Consider the following 20,933-nt stretch of genomic DNA (forward strand, 5'->3'; position numbering starts at 1 on the left):
ATGTCAGAATCATCATATTACCAGACTCGATAATTTTCCAAGCCTATCTGCACTAACCTTTGATGTAAAGCCCTCATCCCAATACGTATATTTTAAGCCTTCAAGTTTTCTTGTCGCAGAGAGGTCATCAATGAAAAGCTTCACTTGGACAGCCTAAACAAAGATGAGCAAATCATTATCAGAAAGAAGATGAGAGTCCATATGGACAACTCAGGTTAAGATACACACATCAGGACTGCGTCTCTGTCTGTCGAAAGGGTATCCAACAATGAAGCCCTCCAGAGAAAGTTCAGAGATCTGCACATAAAACCAAAGCAATTATGACTCTGACTCGGAAATGAAGGATCAAAGTGTAGAAAACAGTTTACATCATTGAGGTACTATCATGTATGATTTGAAATGTATACAGGCTAGGTGCTATGCCACTTGTAATCTAAGGATAATTGAACACTTGGGTAGGGCCGGGAGAATCACAACTCTAAGAACCAATCATGAAAAAAGAAGAAATACATATCGACATTTTTTATGCTGCAATGATGCAGAGGAAAATTCCTAGATTTCGCTCTGAAAATAACTTCAATAATTTTGAAAATGCATTATAATACGATGATGTCTTCAGTCACATATGGCAAGACCCAGACAGAGGAAAGCAATGGAAGGCATTCGGCCAATTGGCCTTAGGAATGAGGAAGTAAGGGGGATAATGCCATGGCTGAAATATATAGGTGTCTTTGACAAAATCAAAAGCCTTTTAACACCCCGTATGAGCCGTATCATAACCAAGACCACATTGCCAGATGCAAAGTCAAACAAACAAATGGTCATGATTATTAGAAGCAGTTGCCACTGTGTTACTTCAATTGTCAAACCCGCACAACCAATATTCAATTTCAATCTGTGAATTAATATTGAATCCCCAGAAGAAGAAAAAAGAACCCAATAGTTGTTTTTTTAAAGCTTAACCCAATAATTGTTTTAGGCACCTTCAAAGAACATTGCTAAAATAAATATTAAAAAAAACAAAACTTTAGAAAATGAACAACAAACTCACCAAACTCTGAAAATCATCGGCCATCATATCAAGTGTTGATTTCTTCCGAAGCAGAACGCTGCGGAGCATCGAATATTAACACACTCAACTTTAGTTCCGAAGCATAATTTGAAGACTGAGCATGTAAAAGAAGAATTCAATTGATTACCTTAAAGGTGAAGCAATCTTGTTATGAATGTCTGAAACAGCTACGCCGACGTACTTGTCGCCGACGTCCAAACCAAGCAAACGCCCACGTTCGAGAGCATTGCCCCTAACCAAGTCTTGGAACAAGCTCAAAGGCTTTACGTACCTCATCTAATCGTATGCGGCTTCGTCAAAATATGATATTTCATTGAAGCATTTCGTCGAACAGTTGGTTGTCGACTGATTAAGTGGCAGCCTCCGCTCTCTGTGACAGTATGGGTCGGACCGGAACCGAAAGAGAGATTGGGCCATGAGGCTGGACTTATAATCAGTATCCTAGCCCAACCCATCAACAAAGTCGCAAATTTTTATCGACGCTCTAAAAAATATCATGTAATCATCCCTTACGGATTTACAATCAAATTTATATGCACTGCTAGAATCCTATCCAAAAATAGATAGACGAACATAATCTTATTGATCGATCGTTCATCAAATTGAGACATTTGAGTTATCCATGCATCGAAAAAATAGACGAATACAATGCTTTGAGACGTTTGAGTTATCAATGATCCAAAAAATAGACGAAAACAATGTTTTCAATAAATTGATTAAATAATGCATGATTTGGCAAATTTCATAATAGAGACGCCGAGTATATGTTTTGATTTTGATAGAAATATAGTATTTATACGAGAGGATATTGAAAAATCAAGTTGCCTTTCTTTATGGGAAAATTACTTAAAATCAAGTTTAGTTGTCTGCTTTTCTGCTTGCAAAATAATATATAATCGTTTTATGTTCTCTTTTTTTGTATGTTATGAAGTAAAAACAAGTTCAACTTACGCCAACATATCATCCTGTACCATTACCACATGCAACTCAAAGTTGCATTTTATAATTCAGAAGGAAAACAAGTTATAAGACGACTCCATGGCTGATCAAAAGCTCATTATTGCAGTAAAAAATTATCAGAATTCCAAACGCTGCAAAAGGATGGCAAAAGAAAATTTTACCAATCATTATAGCTTAAGAAATTAGGGCTACCATCTGTCCAAAATTAAAAATTAAAAATTAGGGCTATCTACTTGAGCTGAAGCAATAAGAATCAATTGAATAAATTAAATGATTGCTAACAATCAATTTTTCATGTTGTTATTGTTGCAAATGAGAAAATAGAGAGAGACTTTCAAGCTCGGCACGTCTTTTGGCCGCCCTTCTAAAAGGTTTCCGATTTCGCCACCATAAACGCTCTATCCCACCAGAACACCTAAAAAGATTGCTGGGATCTGTAATTGCACACATCTTTTGTTTTAGATCAGACTCTACTTTCTTTAGGTTCGTCCTGCACTTTGTGTGTGTGGGCGAGGGCGTTTTAGGCTCTACAAATTTGGCATCAGTACATCTGCCAAAGCATTTTGGGAAACCGAGTTACTGAAAAAAGGCACAGCAGTAATCAAAATAGGATGAAATATATTTTATAGGGACCAAACTGACCTCTCATGATCCACCCCCGATGCTGTAGAGAACACTTCAGTCTCTTGTGCTCGAGGCTCGCATGCAGGGCAAATGTAAACTTCTGGTGCGGAATGTAATTTAAGGCAATCAAAGTGATACCACTCATCACATTGGTCACATGCAATCATCGCCCGCTGATCATACGGCTTTCGACATATGCAATAAAGCATACTCCGAGTTTTCAATAACTGCACAAGTAAGCACAATTGTTTTTCTGGGGGGTCAGAGACCAAAGCACAAAAGGTTAACAAAAGGCCAAGGCACCCAACTAAGATAAGGACCGATTGTGTTACCTTAAGTTCCTTCTCCATACGAACAGGCAAGTTTTCACCCTCCAAAACAAGTTCAAAAACTTTACCCAGTGGTAGAGCCCCAGAATCTGCAGCTACCTGTGCACAGAAAAATGATGTCAAGTAATAGAAAGGGCATAGAGAGAGAGAGTGAGAGAGAGATCATATTATCAATGCTCTGAACCTTCTTAGCATTATCTGCCCACTGCAAGCCAATACACTTCACTTCTGTAAGTTTCTGCCTATAGTAATCTCCAGGTGGAATATTCAAGGCAGCTCCCTACACAAAGCAAACCATATGCAACATCTTGAGCACACTAAATCAAGAGATGCATAATCCATTAACACAAACTAAAGCATAAAATAGAGGTTATTCTTTCCCACTAAAGTGCCTTTCCTTGATAAAGGTTGCTCTTGCAGGAAAATCAAGAGTGAACTTGCACCAGAACATTTATGAGCTTTTTCTTTTTCTTCTTTAGTTTATTAAAGCAAATGAAACTCTCTAGCCATTTCTTGGTATTCAGTATTTGTACACAAGTATAGAAACACTCGATCTAATAACCAATAGTTGGAACATAAACATACCACCATTTAGATTAAAGAATTTATCAGAATGGACTGAGAAATTGTTGTGCAAAAAATCCATCTTGAGACCATAGAATGCACTTTAAATTCAACTAATACCAGCAGCACATACCTCTTTTAAATGCTGCTGAATCTGTTGGATTGTGGGCTTTTGTGAACCCTCCAGTGACTTATTGACTTTGACTTTCCATGAGTATCTTGATAACACCAACATAAGGTTGCAATCGCCTTCATGATCATGTACACCTTCCATTTCTCTGGCCTGTATAACAAAAACAATTTCAATGATGAAGACATGCCAACTTCTGCCTACATCGTGGTTATTCCCATCATGAGACTATACTAAGACTGGCTACTTTCGAATCCTTTAAAAGATATGTAGCTATACTTGTATTATAAAATATTGCAAAACCCATGAGGAAGAGGAGGTGATGGTCCATCATACTAAGAAAAGAATTCAATACTACAACAAAATGCTCCTTAAGATACCTTTAAAGCTGTGCTTAGTTTTCCAAAGATGACACTCAGATCTTTATCAGAATAAGCTAATGCAAAATCCACTATTTCTTTCAAGCGGGATTTGCATGCCAGAGCTTTCTTCATGACTTCTTTCAGTACCTCGTTTTCTTCAATACTGTAAATACAAATCATAATAAATCCCAAAACTTGAAGATCAATGCATTACTAAACAAGAGTTACTTCAAGAAGAGCAAGTATAGCACACTTAATTACCAAGCACAGAAATCTTCTTCACCGGATATATGTTCAATAATTTTTTGCAGTTCTGGACGCATCCCTCCAAATTTCTATACCATGTAAAAAGAATCTTATTAAAGATATTACCGATACAAGCTTCCTTACAAAAAAACACAAAACAACTTAATACATACCAGACTGCCTCCATTTTGAGAAGTTGTTCCACATTCCAGATATCGGCAACAAGGGCATACAAACTTTGCATGTTTTGCATCTACTATGGAAGTTCCTAGACACCGCCCATGGTAGCTGTTCATATGAAATATTTCAAGTTAAAACTTATAACAGAGAGGGGAAAGAATCTACAGGAATTGTGTTTCTTGCTTGAAATTCTTCACAGGAAAACAACAAAGTACTAATAATAAAGTACTAATAAAGATTGATGCGCAAAATTGAGATTGAGATATCAACCCACTGTGAAAACAATAAAGTACCAATAACAACATTCAAAGGTGAAGGACCTGCAAAACTTTGAAATAGCAATAAATACCTTACCAGTCCTTGCACGAAGAACAAGTAAGAAATTCCTGATCCAGAGAACCACTGGAGCAGCACGCATAATAACCACTCTCTTTCAAGCCATGGGGCTTATCATATATGTGCAAAGATATATCTAGAGTCTGACTCATCTGTGAATTAATAGAAAAGATTTCAAAGTATCTGAGATGGTGCTAGAAGGAAAACATTGCAATCAGATGTAACATATTTGAAAGAGTTTTAGTTTGAAACCTTTTCTAGAGCACCAAGCAATGAATCCTCATCTTCAATTAGACTCTTGACAATATCCATGCACTGTCGTTTCCAACTCTCAACCCTTCCAACTTCAGATATGATCAAATCTAGTTCTGTGCAACTGAAAGCAACAGAAACTCCAAGTTCCTGAATGTGATTGAATCATATTAGGCATTTGGCCAGGAAGTTATGCCAATTACATAATTGAGTGCAATTATCAATCAATAATACAAGAAGAAAAAGCAGCCAAAAGCTCTGCAAGGTTTGCCAAGCCCAAAGTGTTGTAGACTTCAACAATCATAAAAGTCATCATTTATAATCAATCATCAAATATGCTGAGAACATTAGACATACAAAGCACGACAGTTATTCACAGTTGTTGCATTTAAAAAAAAGCATAAATGCAGAACTGCAAGATGCAACTAGCTACCCAGTAACTAGTAAGAGTCTAATCTAAAGGTAAACACCCTATATAATAATCACCCACCAACTAATTCAAAATAACCTAAAAATTAAGAGTCATCTCGGCGCATGCAGTGCATGTGTAGGAGGGCTAATCATAAAGAGAACAATATCAAACTTAGTGATTTCTGAAGCACTAAAGAATGTACAAGCAAACGAATTGACATCATACCTTTAGCTGTAACATTAGTGACCAAGATCGTTCCCCCGGCCTTAAACTGAAAAGTTGATGCACTTGCTCAAGCCAACACCTACAATACAGTTAAATGACTTGCAATAAATCTTCATGGTGATGAAAGAGAAAGGTCTTTAAAATTAAAAAAATTATGTATTTTTAACCCCCACATTGAGAAACTTATAACCAAAAGTTTAGTTTTTTTCAACCCCCAGACTGTTACATGCTTATTGCTGAGTTCAATGGTTTATGTTTCCCCCATACTGATCAAATGGACTAAAAGTAAAAGCAAAGCACTTCACCTAAAGAGATCATAATATGATATGACCAGACAACACGCCCCTGACTCAAGCAGAACTCTGAAGTTCTAGAATATAAGTTTTGAGAACCAATTAATTCCAAATGTTCTCTTTCCCTCAACTTGATAATTAAACATCACAACATTGCTTAAGACATAAGATCAACAAATCAAATACATATTGAACCACTAAAAGCAAAACTGAACTAGTTATTTCTATCAGTCTTTAGTAGAACCAATAAAATGTTACCAAATAAATATGAAACAAGTTTCGAAAATAAGCAAACAATGAATTCGTCAAACAATTATATCAAACAAACTGCAGCCTCACTTGTGTTTCTGAATGGCACTTTCAACTTGACCAAACATCAAAGGGAAGGAAACACTAAGACTCTGCAACAGAAGATGATATAGTTTAGTAAGACTTGGACAAGTACGAAAGTATCCATGTATTGAGTTCAACTGAATATATAAGAATATAAATATGAAAAGACAACAAAAAGAACGAAGATAGCACCTGAGAATTAGAAAGAACTTCTTCAGCTTCACTTAACTTGCATCTTCCAAAATTGCATGATGCAGAAATAACCTTTGTAGCATGCTTAAGCCATTTGACCCCATCAACCAATGAGCACCACAGTGCACTGGAGGCATATGTACCGCATGAATTTTCTACACCATTCATCAAACCATCCACATCCTACAAGGAAAATGACAAGTCTCTGTAAACTTTGACATACAGAAGAAAGAAAAATAAATTTTGATTATACAATTAAAACACGGCACACCAGAGAATTTAAAAAAAAAAAAAAAAAACTTCAAACCTACTGCCTGCAGGTGGCACGCATGTCATTCCACCATAAGTACCAAGGTGGCATTAGAATCACGGATTTTTTTATTTTATTTTTTTGAAGTTGGTCAACACAATATGTATTTACTTTTGCTTAGCAACTTGTGTCTTGTAATTATATTCATTTTAATTGCCTTGGTACTAAAAGTATAGTTGATCGCTTGATTGTGTTGGTTGGGACTTGGAGAGTCATTCATTTAGGGGTCATTTGGTTATCTCCCGTTTTGAAGAAGAAAAACCATAAAGAGATGCGAGAAAAAAATAGAAAGATAGGAAACTGAATACAAAAACCTCAAGCTCAAAACCAATTACATTTTTAGATACTCTACATGGCAAAAATTTTGCGACCAAAAGGATTATGAATTTCAAGCACTTTGAAGATGGCTAGATGTTAGTAGTGAGCATGGAAGTGGGGAATAATAATGAGTCTGGTGAGAACTCTTCCAGCAGTCTTAAGTTGAGTTCGGTAAGAAATGTATGGGAAAAGTGGTTCTCCAAGCCACAACTAAAAGTTAAGCATCATATTAACTTAATTCAGGTAGGTAAGATATAGAGAACTCATGAAAAGTTGAGCACAGTCATGACATAAAACTTGGTTATTGCTGGATTTAAAAGTATCACCTCAAAAGAAGGAGCACCCAAGCAGAAAGAAAGTGCCTTCTTACACCATTGCAGCATAGAACACACATCCTTAAGTTTTGCAAGCTCGTCAAAGTCAAAAGCAAGTGATAAACCAGTGTTCTCCATGGATTCTATTCTTTTAACTAGACTTTCAATCTTGGAAATAAGACTATCTCTTATTCCATCACCACTGATCCTCATATCAAATAGGCAGCTTATATCTTGCAGTAGAGAGAAAGCATCATGCTTCCATTCCTCACAGTTCATTAGAACAGTCTCAAGCATCGTTTTTTCTTTCAAGGATACATTTATACACTTTGACTCTGAAACTAATTCCTGCAACATCAAAGCATATTGTCACCTGTGGGTCTATTGATCTTTAGCAAAGAAAACATACAGGAGATGTCGAGAACCTTCAAGGTGTCAACATTCAGCAAAGAACTTGACGCAGGTACCAAAGGAGAACAAGTCACCAAAAATGGCTCTGAGCTCCTCAACCAGGCCATAGCTTTTGATAGTGTATCCTTGACATCAAGAAGAGAAGGTAAATTCACATATATGTCTTCCGAACTCCTACAACATTCAAACTTGATAATTAGAAACAAAAAATGAACTTATCCACAAACCCCAAATGCTAAAAAAGGACATGTAGAGCATGTAAAGGACCTAATAACATCCTCAAAGTCAGATATATGGGCCTCATGTGCAAGAATATATTTTGCTCTTTCCTCCCATTGCAAGGCAGCATCCAGTACTTTCGACATATCAACGAATAACTTCTCTCCCTCAATATGTAACCTGAAATAGAAACACCAAGAACATAGGCATCATACAATCCACTGCATTTAGTCTCCAACTTGTAAAAGGCATCAAGGTAAAGAAGCATACACTGCTGCCTCCATTATCACTTCTTGAATGAAGTCCAGAGACAATTTAGTATCTCGCATCTGCATGTATTTCATGTAAATTATGTAATTTGAGTGTCTAATTTGAAGTTCAGGCACAAAAAACAAAAAAAGAAGTGAAAAAGAGAATCAGGGGAGAAGGAGAGGGGAGCGAGGGAGATGAAAGACACTAATAGTAACTTACCCTCAGCGCCTTTTCCCTGCACCGAGCCTTCTTCAACTCACACTCTACTAAAGACAACTGATCAACTGATAAAAACAAACCTAATGTCAGAAATAATAGAATATTTCCTTATATCCCTACTGAAAAAAGTTAATATATGCCAGAACCTTTAATTCTCAAAGATGCTCCATCTTTTAGAATAAGCATTAGCTCATCAACTGCATTATTTTGATCCTCCCTTCCATGACTGCTCACAAGAACAGCATCAAAACGAGAAATCCAAGAAACTGCATCAGTGTGGTACTGACTCAGAAGCTTCAGCTCTGGTATGTTAACAGTAAAACCATCCAGCTCTTGAAGAAGCACCTCAACGTCCTGCAGAAACCTTATCTCCATAAGTACAAGTACTTGAATATCACACAAATGATTGGAGTAACCTATTAACCATATGGCTAACCTTAAGGCTAATATGATCCTTCAAAATTTCACCACATTGCACACGACATGATTCAGCCTTCTCTAATAGATCTGAAAGCTTTTCTACATCTGGGAGTTGAACTTGGAGCTCCGAACTCTGTTTATTAGAATCAAATTTATCATCCCAACCACCAAAGACATTACACAATCGCAATCTAAATTCTAAAATAATAAAAATAAAAAAATAACTTCAATTTTCAAATAAGTAATAAAAATGAAACATAATATATATAAATATAAAAAAACTGCATGTAATAGTCATCATTACCTCCAATTTCAACTTGTAAACAACATCAACGTCAATTGCAGCAGGACGTTTTTCTGAGATGCAATTTCTTATGCCTTCCATCAAGACCTGAGGCAATAATGAAGCCAGACTATAAATAGTTTTCCATATAACTGAGAAAATCTACTAAAAATACTTTATAGCGGCTATATTATTGTGAACTCATGATACGCAAAAGCGTATCAGGCAGGCTTTACTATAATTGGAGTCTGAATAAAGTAAACTACCTTTGCTGATGAAATTCTTTGTAGTAAGTTTTCACTTTCCTTCACATATATTGGAAACTCACAGGCTCTGGAGTACAGCAATTCCAACTCAGATATCTGGAGTGACGATTGTAAACAACAAACTCTTATCAATTATAAATAAGTAAATGAGATATCATAATATAATTGAATAGTGCTGTCAATGTACAGAAGATATCAGACTCTCTGCACAATTTCTTCACGTCCAGGTTTGACCAAAAAAGAAAACTGAATCTTTAAAATACTGTTAAATGAAATATTCAGAGAATAGAGCAAGCAATAGAAATACCTTTGGGCATGATGACATAGCAGACTCAATGTCCTGTATCAACCCCCTTGCCTGTTCAGCATAATTCTGTATAAAATAATCACAGCCCTGGTAAGAGTCTTAGTTGGCAGGCCAAGGATAAGCACATTATTACAATTACAACCACTCACAAAACTGTAACCTTCAAATTAAGATGACCAGGCTCGTAACAGGGCACCGCATCAAAACTCAGCAACTCATTAATATATTCCAAATGAGCTCTCTCTATACCGTTGCCACAATGAGACGACCAAGTTTCAATTTTAGATAGACAATCTCTTACACCTTCAGCCCATTTCTGAGATCGAATCAAATTTTTTGCCATTTCCCGCACCTATATTCCAAAGTAAAAGGAGATAAGCATCATTCTGCTAGGTGAAACTTCAAAAGTAACAGAAGAAAAAATCAGTTAAACACTCACAGGATTCATCTCAGAACCAGCCCAAAGAAATTGTTCAGCCTCCTTTAATACAGAAACATACTCATCTCTCGAAAACGGACCCTGAGAAATCTTACACGAGCGCAAAAGCCATTTTTCTGCAAGTTGAGAAAAAGTAGAATGGCCCCCTTTGACCTACATGCATTACATGGTCTCAGAAGACTAAATTGCAGTCTAAAAAATCCACATACAAAAACATGGGCACCACATTTGTTGAATAAAAACAATCATACTGAGCTGGTTCAGGAAAAAACATGGATTAAAATTAAAAACCAAAAGGATATCATAAACTATTAGCAGAACATTATTGATTAGTGGAGATAAAGAAGTCAACCTTTTTTTTCAAAGCAGTCGGTTCATCAGGGCATGAGATTTGCCTTCTTAAAGTCCTACTTTCTGTTGTCTCCTCGAAACAATGTTTATCCATTGCAAGCACCAAGTCATGCAACTCTCCCAGTGTATGACGGTATAGAAGACGAAGTCTTCTGGATTTGCATTCACAAAGGTGTTCCCAATGCTGCATAAAAGGCAAGTATGTTCAGTCAATTGAGAAGAAAGCACATGAGTAGCACCAAGCTTGCAAAAAGGAAAGACCAAGTTTAAGAGAGACTTCCAACCATGTTCATAACTTGATTTTCATAATAATCATAATAATTTAGCAAGTACTAAGAGAGAATTCTTAAGAATGACAAGAAAACATGATCATAAACAGCAGGTTCTAGAGAGCAGATAATGGATATCAACTGTAAAACACATAATGAGGTACAGAAAACAGTTGGACCCAATACCCCCAGAAAATGAGGAAATCTAGTTACAAATATCATCAACATCTTTGTTTGGATGTTAAAAGATTAAAGAACCACAAGCATGTATAATATTATATTATACTTTATTTAAAGTTAATCAAAGTTCCAAAAAGAAAACCCTTTGCAATTGGTTTGGTAAAAAGGACAGTAGATGGAAAAGTGAGGGGATGAACTGCCCCTCTGAGCCCACCAAACTTCAGCAGTCCAATTATGGGCGCATAGGGGAAGGGAGAGGGGGGAAAAATTTTGGTTTTACCCTCTTGTCCTCAATCCACCTATTTAAACGAGGGTATATTGTAAAATTATATTTTTATTATTTCATTCCTTTCTGCTAAACAAGAGAAGGGAAATTATGTATCTCTGCTTTCCTTCCTTTATCCCTTCCTCATGATGAATCCTCTCCATCCTTCTTACCAAACACAGTGTTACTGAAAATTGAAGAGTAATCTTTGTTGATCTGTCATTTCATCATCCCAACCAACTTAAAACTATTGTACAGACATGCTCTTACCTTTATCCATTCTAACTTTTCTTAAAGTAAGATCCCATGCAAGGTTTATATGCAGGGATTATGAACACAACTTATGGCCACACTGTATTTGCATAAATTAATTCTAAACAGAGTCTGAGAATCGCATACCTCCAGACATACAGATGCGGATGGCCTACAACGACAAACGACAGCAGAAAGATAAAGATATTGTTTGCATATAATGCATGTAGGATCCTACAAAAACAGCAGGAAATATCATTATCATATGAAGATTACCAAATTTTCACCATGCTATGCCCAAAAACTAGGTCTGATTGCATTATGGGAAATACCTCTTCGGTACCAACATATTCAGGGCATTTCCTAGAGGACATAAGAGATGATTTGATGATCCCTTTTCTCCAAAGGCGCTCCCTCCAGGTTTTTTCCTTGCTGTAAACTCTTGTCAATTCTTTCTTCAAATAAGGTGTTACTCTGCTGTCACAGTCACTCTGCATAAACCAAAAACAAGATTAAGTGCATGAAACGTCCGAGTCACTTAGGTGACTGGAGCATTGATGTAGAACGAACTTAAAAGGGAGGCAGCAAGCAATTAATAGCAAATTTATACAATGATGACAAAAGGAAACTACTCTGCAGCATTTCTATGACTGAATGCCACATAAGAAAAGAATTTCAAGCGGAAAACAAAACCATTTGATAATAAAACATGAAAATGCTTTCTATCAAAGTACATTGAAAATGTAGGCTAAGGTATCCCATGGACTATCTAACAAACATTATTATGCCTTCAAAACACATTATTACAGTACCCAAGGGATACTCCAAAATATTATAGCTGCAAAGGACTGCAAACTTTTATGAGTTCTTTCTGAAGATTAACATCAACCTACACACTATAGCCTGTGATAGCATCAAATTTAAAATTTTAACATACAATGATATACAAATAGATCTAAAATAAAGGTTCTTGGTCACAAATTTCATCGGCAAGCAAACAGACCTTGCATTTGTCTTCTAATATTTATTGCTACGTTATATAATATAAAGTTAAAAACATGGAAAAGTATCTGTATTGACACAAATTTCATCGGCAAGCAAACAGACCTTGCATTTATCTTGTATTATTTATTGCTACGTTATATAATATATAGTTAAAAAGTTGTACAACTGAACATGGAAAAGTATATTTGTATTGACACAGATCTGAGAGTATCGTAAACTGAATCACACTGGCCCCAAAGGCCGTTGTTTCTAGAAAAAAGACAAAAAACATCAAGGAAATATTGGTAATATTAATCAAACAATGGATTTTGACACACTAGTTTCAGGCTTTGTTGTTTGCACGGGTATAGAGAAACATTGGATCTTCAAGTCCTTTTACTCTTAGCAAGTATCATTTGAATTCTACATGAACCTAAAAGCAAATTTTCTTGTGAGATAACTAATAACCTTGGCTACCACGCAAACAAGCTCCTCGTGAGACAGAACAGCAGTTTTGCGATAAAGCTGATACAGCCCTGCTCCAAACCCACCATGAGGTAGCCAGTCCGCAGGAGCAAAATTGACAGCTTCTGCACAATTCAAACCTGAAAAGGCCAAAGCCAAAGTGTTATTCCTGCATATTAAATTAACTGTACACTATGTCAACTGATCACTATCTGGCATACCGAGATTAAAACCTCCATGGTAAGATCTGGGGAAGGTGATGACAAAATTGCCAGGCTCCTAGCAGAGAGCAAGTACGAATATTACCATATCAGGATGGAAAACAATAAATCATCAACAGTTACTAAAAATACAATGAACAATTTAACATACATATCTATATAATTAAAGTTGAAAGGAGAACTGTAAATACTGTTTTGCACATACTTAAAGATTGCCAAAATTGGCAGGGATATTATATTTTGGTTCATACAACCTGAAGCCACAATGCCTAATTGTAACTTCTGTAGCAATGCAAAGAAATCAATAACCTTACAAGCTCTTAATTCAAAAGTCTATATAGGACCTCACCACTTTTCGTTGAAAAAAAAGGGGGAGGGCAAAAACAAAGGAAATCTCTAGCAATATTCTTTCTTAATAAGTAAAATATCTACCCACATGAAAACCATGAAGGTTTTCAATTGTTTCCCCCTTCATATCCTTCTGTGAGAAGAACTGAGATTAGCAATGTTTATTAAACTTCTGTAGTATTTTTTTGTTAATCAAGGAGAAAAGGTTTCATTAACTGAGGATATAGAATACAAAATGCTCAAACCTGTAATACACTATATACAGGAACTCCATTCTCTTGCAAAACAGATGGATTTAACATGGTGACGAGCTGAAAGAGCAAATCAGGTTGCGCATCAAAAAGATCAGGAAGACTGTTACGCATCACCTACAGAAAGCAAGTCAAAATATGTTCACGGTTCAGCATCAGAAAGAAACAACTATTTCGATGGCACATGAAGAACCAACGGAAACAATGGTGATACATTAATCATAAGAGAGCTGTGCAAGTAATGAAAGGTACCTTCTCAAATGCACTAGCTTCACTACCAGGGACACTGTACCAACATTTTGGCTCTCCCCTGAGAACAAAATAAAGGAACTAAATACAAATTTTGAATAAAGCTAAAGTTGAAATCATCCACCATCAGTTCAAGTAAAGGGGAAAATATCTTATTGCTAAAAGTGAAATGTCAATTTGAAAGATGCCATGCCAGAAACCTTTTTAATAAAAGCATCAATAGATTGTCATGAAGAATAGGAAAAAACTGATCCATCATGGAGAGACACCAAAAAGATTTCCTACCATTTTCTTTCAGATTTTTTTAAAGAAAAGTTGTGAGTTATGCAAAAGTCTTAACGTATTCAAACAGCTCAAAGCCACATAAGTCATAACCATATATAGAACTTCAACTGTGAAATACTAAATTTGCAAAACTAGTGAAACAATTAAATGTCTTTGCCAAGAGATACAAAATTATTTTTTACTCAATCAGTGAACTAACAATAAAAACGATGATAGTGTCATTATCACCCTAAGACAACCACAATGATACTAGGACATAGCCGAGGTTAGATGATTGTTTCATTATTCATATAATTGTAATAAATAAAAAATGTTATTTTGTCCGTCAGAAGTGCTTTAATGCAATAACAATTTCACCAAGGAATCTACACTAATGTTGATTGTATGCTACACTGGGAATAATTATAGCTAAAAAATTACTTCCAAAGGTGTACATAAAATGTAAGTGCTGCACATATGTTTCCCAAAAACGTCTCTTGTCCTCTCTGTGGTTATATCCTACAAGAGTTTTTTTTCTTCTCTTTTTTGTGTTCTGTGTGGGGAAGAAGGTCTACTCGTCTTCCCTTCTTTTTTTGTATTTTTTTTTTTTCTTCTTATTATAAGCTCTTGCATATCATGTGGTGACCCCACATAACTTGCTCTCAATCACACACACACAAACCACAAGCTGTTGACATCTCATCTTGCTCCACATAATGTGGACATCTTTACAACTCAAGGCCACTAATAAGCAATTTACTTGGATAATTTATTATGCATCTGAAGCCAAAATTGTCTCAAGTCAAATATAATAATTAAAGGAATGAGATACAAAGATATACATACCAGTGCAAATAATTCATCGAGTAAAAACAATGATCTTCAAAATGCCAACAAAAAGATGAGAACAGCATCCCAACATACAGCCAAGGCACCATAACACCAGCAATGTTATGATGAACAGTTCTAAGCACTGACCCTTTCAACTTGGGCAAGTTATTCAGATTCCATGGGCTACCACAGTATTCATCCCATATCTTGGCCTCAACTGACTCTGGTCTCTGATCATTTCCACGTGGAAAACCGCTCCCATAAATAGAAGTGTCCAAGTCGCTGCCATACATAACTTCAACCTCACCAATGGAACCCTCCACAATTTCCCAAAACTTTTTCTCTATTTGAACCCGTGATGCAGATCCTGACCCAAACCATTTCCTCTTCGATCGATTTGCCACACGCCTAAAAACTTCCAGCGAGAAACGCTTACCAGGCACAAAACCAAAACTATCTTTGTCAGAATTCAAGCAATCCAAACAATACCAATTCCCAGGTGGGACCTGTTTCAATGGTGGAGAGAGGCAATGAATGTGCCACCCCTTATTGCACCTGTCACACAAAAGCATCACTTCGCCGTGCAACCCACTTCTGCATTGTTCGCATATCTGATCATGCTCCTCATCCTCCTTCTCTACCTTACAGACCTTAACTTTCTCACCCTCATTATTGGTTCGCCTCCTTTTGGAGCTGGAACATTCAACATTTTGTTCACTCCTCTTCTCCTCATGCATACCCCTTTTACGACTCCTAACCACCTCTTTGTTCAGCTTATTATAATACTTTTCATAATCATGTAAATGGTCTCGATACAATTGACACAGTACATGCTTCGAACACTCCGAAATCTTTCTCGCTGGCCTCACAAAACGAGCAACCTCGCCCCACTTCTTCCCCTTCACAACCTTATCATACCCTCCATACCGCTTCACAGCATTAAACAACTTACACAAATCCAACTCCTCCCCTTCAAAAACCACCTTCTTCCTCAACTTCTTCCCACAATGGTCCTCCAAGAACCTATTGTACTCCAACTCAAAAGTCTTGGAATCACACGAAGCAGGCCGTACCTGCAACTGATGAATGGCTTGCGTTTTCGTGGGGAATGTGAATGAATCCAAATCCAAAGCAAATGGGGGTTTCCAGTTCTTGGGTGGAACTATCCTACAAATCCCATATAACTCAGCCTCTGGCCTGATCTTATATATATACTCCAAAGGGTCTCTAAATTCATCCTCAGTAGGATAATATACAGGTGCAGAAGGTATATTCAATGATCCAGATGCTGAAACACTCAAATTTGGACCTACCACTCCCTTCTCCACAGCCCTAGGTCTTCCTTTCCCCATTAACACCGCTCCACATACACACACAACCTATGCATACACCATACATATAACTACCTACATAAAATTAAATTAAACCTCGCAGTACTAAAAGTATCAAACAGGAAAGGTTTCTAGGGTTTTGCAGAGCGTACCTTTTGAAGATAAATAGACAGTAAAGAGTGGGAGAGAGAGAGAGGGTGTGGTTCTGAGCTTTCTCTCTCTTAATAGCAATTGCTGCGTTTCGTGGTCTTGGTCGTGAAAAGAATGCGAGGGGAAGTTTACGTATTAGGGCCTAAAAATGGTCAAATTTACGAAAATGGCAACGCCCTTTTTCAAGCATCGAAAATGGTTTTCTCGTTATTAGATTTTTGCTTTCTTCTTTAACTTGGCCGTATGTTTCGTCGTTATTGTGTTTGTCTCGTTTGGTCATTTTCGCCGTTTGCATCGAAGAGAGGATTCCTTTGGGAATCTTCACGCGCAACGGGATGGGACGGCTGAGAGTGTGGCAGGGGTTTAATTAACGGTCCCGATTTAGTCGTTTGTTTTGCCCTGCGTTTGAAAGCGTGTTGGTCGCACGTGCGTGATGTATCTTTTTAATTTTAAGCAACCGTACGGCTGTATCCGGCCTCCTTTTGGGCACACGTGTAGAGATCTAGAGTAGATAGGCCATTCATATTTTGCTAAATTTCATTTTTGACTCAGTAGGTTTTCAAAATTTCAATTTTGGCCCTGTATGTTCAATTTTGGCAATTTTGTCGCTGTAACGAGAGAATGAGGGGTAAAATATGGAGAAAAAGGAAATAGAGGGAAGGGAGAGACTCAATGCGGGTTGGGGAAGACGAGAGAGGGACACAGCGGTTTGGTGGGTTGGGCACTCGAATTTTTCTCTCTCTTCCTAGTTTTCTTAAGTTTTTTTTTGTTTGTTTTTTGTTTTCTCTTTTAATGCTACTAGCCCATTGACACATGCGCGCAAACACACGCAATTTTTATTTTGTTTTTAGAATTAAAAAAGATAAAAGAGATTTTGGAAAAGATTAGAGGAGAGAGAAATTTTTTATAAGAAGCCAAAATTGACAAAATTGCCCTTATTTATTTTTAGATTTCTTAAGGAATTCTTTACATTTGTATGTATTTGGTTGGAAAATTGAGAGATTTTTCTGTCTTTTTCGAAAAAGCTTTGGCTTTTTCTAAAAGTGACATTTTTTGTGTGGCTAAAACCTAAATTTACTAAAGGGAATAATGGGTAATTGTGTTCTATAAAAATATGACCTATTATCTGATTTTGTTTTAAATTTTAAAATTTTTAATATGAAAAAATATGAATTTACTATATTATCCTCATTTAATTAATAATTTCAATTCTTAATGTTTGAATTAACCAATGAAATTTTTTGGTATTTTGAATATTTCACCATTCTCTGCCTTTTGCTTTATATATATAGATAGATGAAGAGATGTACAACTAGACGAAGAGAGTGGTGAGAGTTGGAAGAAATATCATTTCATCCTTTTACATATATTGCAACATTTTTTAACTAATGTACTCATTACCATGTTTTGTTATAAAGAAGCTCATTTACTATGCTTTCATTTTTGTATTATCCATTTGTGAGTATTTATATTCGGCCTTGTGACTTATCATCTTTGTGTTTAATTTATGAATACTATTATTACTAAAAATTAAAAGAAAAATATCGTTTACAATTTGAAAAAAGGCTACAAACCAAAACTCTTTCTTGTCGATGACTTTTGAGTTCCAATTAGTATTTACAGAGATTAGAGAGCCTCAACTTGACCTGCTCATGATGTCAACAGTGCCTTTCACGAAATTGCTATAGGCGTTTGTGTAATCTCAAAGAACAAAAAGAAAACTTTTGTTTATTTTTGTCAAACATTAATAAGCAATGGCAACCACGTTACTAATGTTGTTAGTTGGAAGACATATGCCATGATTTTCGTTTCAATATAATATAAAATAAAAAAGCATTTCAAACAAACAAATTTAAAACAAAATAAATTTTTTTTTTAATCCCCACTACTCACCCATACAAATTATAAAATTCAAAAGTATATGAGCAGAGCCAAATCTCCATCTAGGTTGGCTAACCTCATTTTCCCATTCATGGCCTCCAATTACAACAAACCCAAGAAACCCTTTTCCTCTTCTTCATCAAAACTATGCACCATTCTTTTCTTCATTGTCCTCTTCACCATCCCAGCTCTTTTTCTCTTCCATACATACACCACCTCCACTTCCATTTGCACCACTTTCCCCACCCATCCCAAGCTGTGGTCCGGCGATCTTCGTACCGCTCTGTTTTCATGGAACCACCTTCCCTTTCTTCACCATCAAGACCACCCTCGCCTCAAAATCGCTGTGTTCTCCAAAAAATGGCCTCTTGGCACTGTCCCCGGAGGCATGGAACGCCATGCCATCACTCTACACAAAACCCTTGCCCTCCTCGGCCACCAAGTCCATGTCTTCACCTCCCCACAAGAGCTGATCAAACATCATCCTCCAAGTCCTTCGTCACCGTTCATCCATTTCCACGAGGGTGAGCCGGGGATTTGGCTTTACAACATGGCATGGGAACAATTTTTGGAGCAAAACCAACGTGAAAAATTCGACGTGGTTCACTCCGAAAGTGTGGCGCTTCCTCATTGGCTGGCCCGGGGCCTCCCAAACCTTGCAGTGTCATGGCATGGCATAGCCCTAGAGAGCTTGCACTCATACATCTTCCAAGACTTGGCACGTAACCCTAGCACGGAGCCTATGTCCCCATCTTTCAACAAAAGCATACAAGGGTCGGTTCCAAAGGTGTTGAATGAGATTAGGTTTTTCCAAAACTATGCACATCATGTTGCTACAAGTGATAGTTGTGGAGAGATGCTGAGGGATGTGTACCAAATACCAAACAAAAGAGTCCATGTGATAGTCAACGGTGTAAATGAAGCTGAGTTTGGTCAAAATAGTAAAGTAGGACACGAGTTTAGATCTAGAATTGGCATACCACAAAATTCTAGTAATTTAGTATTTGGAGTGGTTGGAAGATTAGTGAAGGACAAAGGCCATCCTATACTTTATGAAGCATTCTCTAAGCTCATAGCTAAGTACCCTTCAAATGTGTACTTGATCGTGGCGGGTTCCGGGCCATGGGAGCAAAGGTACAAAGATTTGAAGTCTAATCGAGTTCTAGTACTTGGTTCTATGAGTTTGTCTAAGTTACATGCGTTTTATAACGCGATTGATATTTTTGTGAACCCTACACTTAGACCACAAGGTATCGATCTGACTCTCACGGAGGCGATGATGAGCGGGAAGCCAATTATGGCATCAAGGTTTCCAAGCATCAAAGGTACTATAGTTGTGGATGATGAATATGGTTTTATGTTTTCTCCCAACGTGGAGTCGTTGTTGGAAGCTTTGGAATTGGCTGTGAATGAAGGGCCAAAGAGGGCAGCACAAAGAGGAAAGGCATGCTTGGAATATGCAAATTCCATGTTTACAGCAACCAAGATGGCATTAGCATACGAGAGGTTGTTTCTTTGTATAAAAAATGAAACATTTTGTACCTACCCTTGATTAATTAAGCTCTAGATTTATTTCTTAGTTTTAACTAATTTTTCCACTTTCCGTAGGAACTTCAAATTTGTATTTTATTTAGTTGGGCTTGAGTGCTTTCCTTTTGTGCAATTTGAGTTTGGTGCAGGGCCAAATTAATTTGGTAACATATTAGATTAATAAACAAATACATATGTTATAACATGAGTAGATTGACAACACCCTGTGACTTGAACACTTCAAAAAAAGATCACTATTAATAGTCTTTTTTTTTTTTTTCTTTCTAAACGGTTGACCAAAACACTCCATTAGTGCAATTAGATTAAAATCTTTCCCTCTCTTTTTGGAGAAAAAAAAAGTTTAATGATGAGAATGATGCTGATAGTTCTGTTATTATACACCCTTACTAAATTTGAATTTGTTAATTACATGATGTGATTAATTTGGAGATATATTCTCATGCTAGATATACTATAAGAACAAAAAATCTATTATATAGAAAGTTGCATCTAATTGAATTTTGTGGTTAATTAACATGATTATTTACTTTGATTGAGACCATCAACAACCCGATTGGCTTGGCTTATTGATGCCCAAATTAATTTAATATGCTACGTTGATGCCAATTCTAGAAGTTCCTTAACTTCCAATTAGAATGTTCCAGTAAGAACCTAAATATATAAAGACAAATTTGATTCATGTGATGCGTACACTAATGATTAACATAATCCAATTTTAAATCCAAAGTAAACCATTTCTTGATGAAGAGTTTCTATTTTTATGTTTTCTTCAATTATTTTTATTTGGAAAAAGAAATAATGACTTCTAATAATATTAAATGG

General features: G+C 36.5%; 3 protein-coding genes across 7 annotated transcripts; 1 reads left to right on the forward strand and 2 right to left on the reverse strand.

Moving 5' to 3' along the window:
* Positions 1–12: 12 nt before the first annotated feature.
* LOC117628996 (putative pre-16S rRNA nuclease) lies at positions 13–1,562 on the reverse strand. The gene is made up of 4 exons (XM_034361530.1): positions 1,200–1,562; positions 1,052–1,109; positions 229–297; positions 13–153 (listed from the first exon to the last, which is right to left on the reverse strand). The coding sequence occupies exons 1-4, from the start codon at positions 1,346–1,348 to the stop codon at positions 13–15; spliced, it is 417 nt and encodes a 138-aa protein (XP_034217421.1). The 5' UTR covers positions 1,349–1,562.
* A 600-nt stretch (positions 1,563–2,162) lies between these two features.
* On the reverse strand, positions 2,163–16,749 carry LOC117627333 (lysine-specific demethylase 5D-like). 5 transcript variants are annotated; one of them, XM_034359377.1, is made up of 34 exons: positions 16,683–16,749; positions 15,214–16,606; positions 14,107–14,164; positions 13,849–13,971; positions 13,256–13,313; positions 13,038–13,174; positions 11,918–12,076; positions 11,733–11,819; positions 10,621–10,803; positions 10,269–10,421; positions 9,990–10,181; positions 9,830–9,895; positions 9,523–9,618; positions 9,278–9,364; positions 8,990–9,106; positions 8,700–8,907; positions 8,554–8,618; positions 8,353–8,411; positions 8,131–8,262; positions 7,878–8,037; positions 7,465–7,800; positions 6,511–6,693; positions 6,325–6,386; positions 5,693–5,771; positions 5,056–5,205; positions 4,822–4,955; positions 4,461–4,575; positions 4,303–4,376; positions 4,060–4,204; positions 3,683–3,832; positions 3,170–3,265; positions 2,989–3,084; positions 2,675–2,883; positions 2,163–2,582 (listed from the first exon to the last, which is right to left on the reverse strand). In XM_034359377.1, the coding sequence occupies exons 2-34, from the start codon at positions 16,548–16,550 to the stop codon at positions 2,333–2,335; spliced, it is 5,556 nt and encodes a 1,851-aa protein (XP_034215268.1). In that variant the 5' UTR covers positions 16,551–16,606; positions 16,683–16,749; the 3' UTR covers positions 2,163–2,332. The 5 variants fall into 5 exon arrangements, with proteins under 5 accessions (XP_034215268.1, XP_034215269.1, XP_034215267.1 ...); XM_034359378.1 differs by having other exon boundaries at positions 15,214–16,579; positions 16,683–16,748; XM_034359376.1 differs by lacking the exon at positions 16,683–16,749 and having other exon boundaries at positions 15,214–16,669.
* A 1,902-nt stretch (positions 16,750–18,651) lies between these two features.
* On the forward strand, positions 18,652–20,112 carry LOC117629257. Its single transcript, XM_034361795.1, has one exon. The coding sequence runs from the start codon at positions 18,652–18,654 to the stop codon at positions 20,110–20,112; it is 1,461 nt and encodes a 486-aa protein (XP_034217686.1).
* Positions 20,113–20,933: the final 821 nt, after the last annotated feature.

Source organism: Prunus dulcis, chromosome 5 (genome assembly GCF_902201215.1).
Source record: "Prunus dulcis chromosome 5, ALMONDv2, whole genome shotgun sequence".
Taxonomy (NCBI): Eukaryota; Viridiplantae; Streptophyta; class Magnoliopsida; order Rosales; family Rosaceae; genus Prunus; species Prunus dulcis.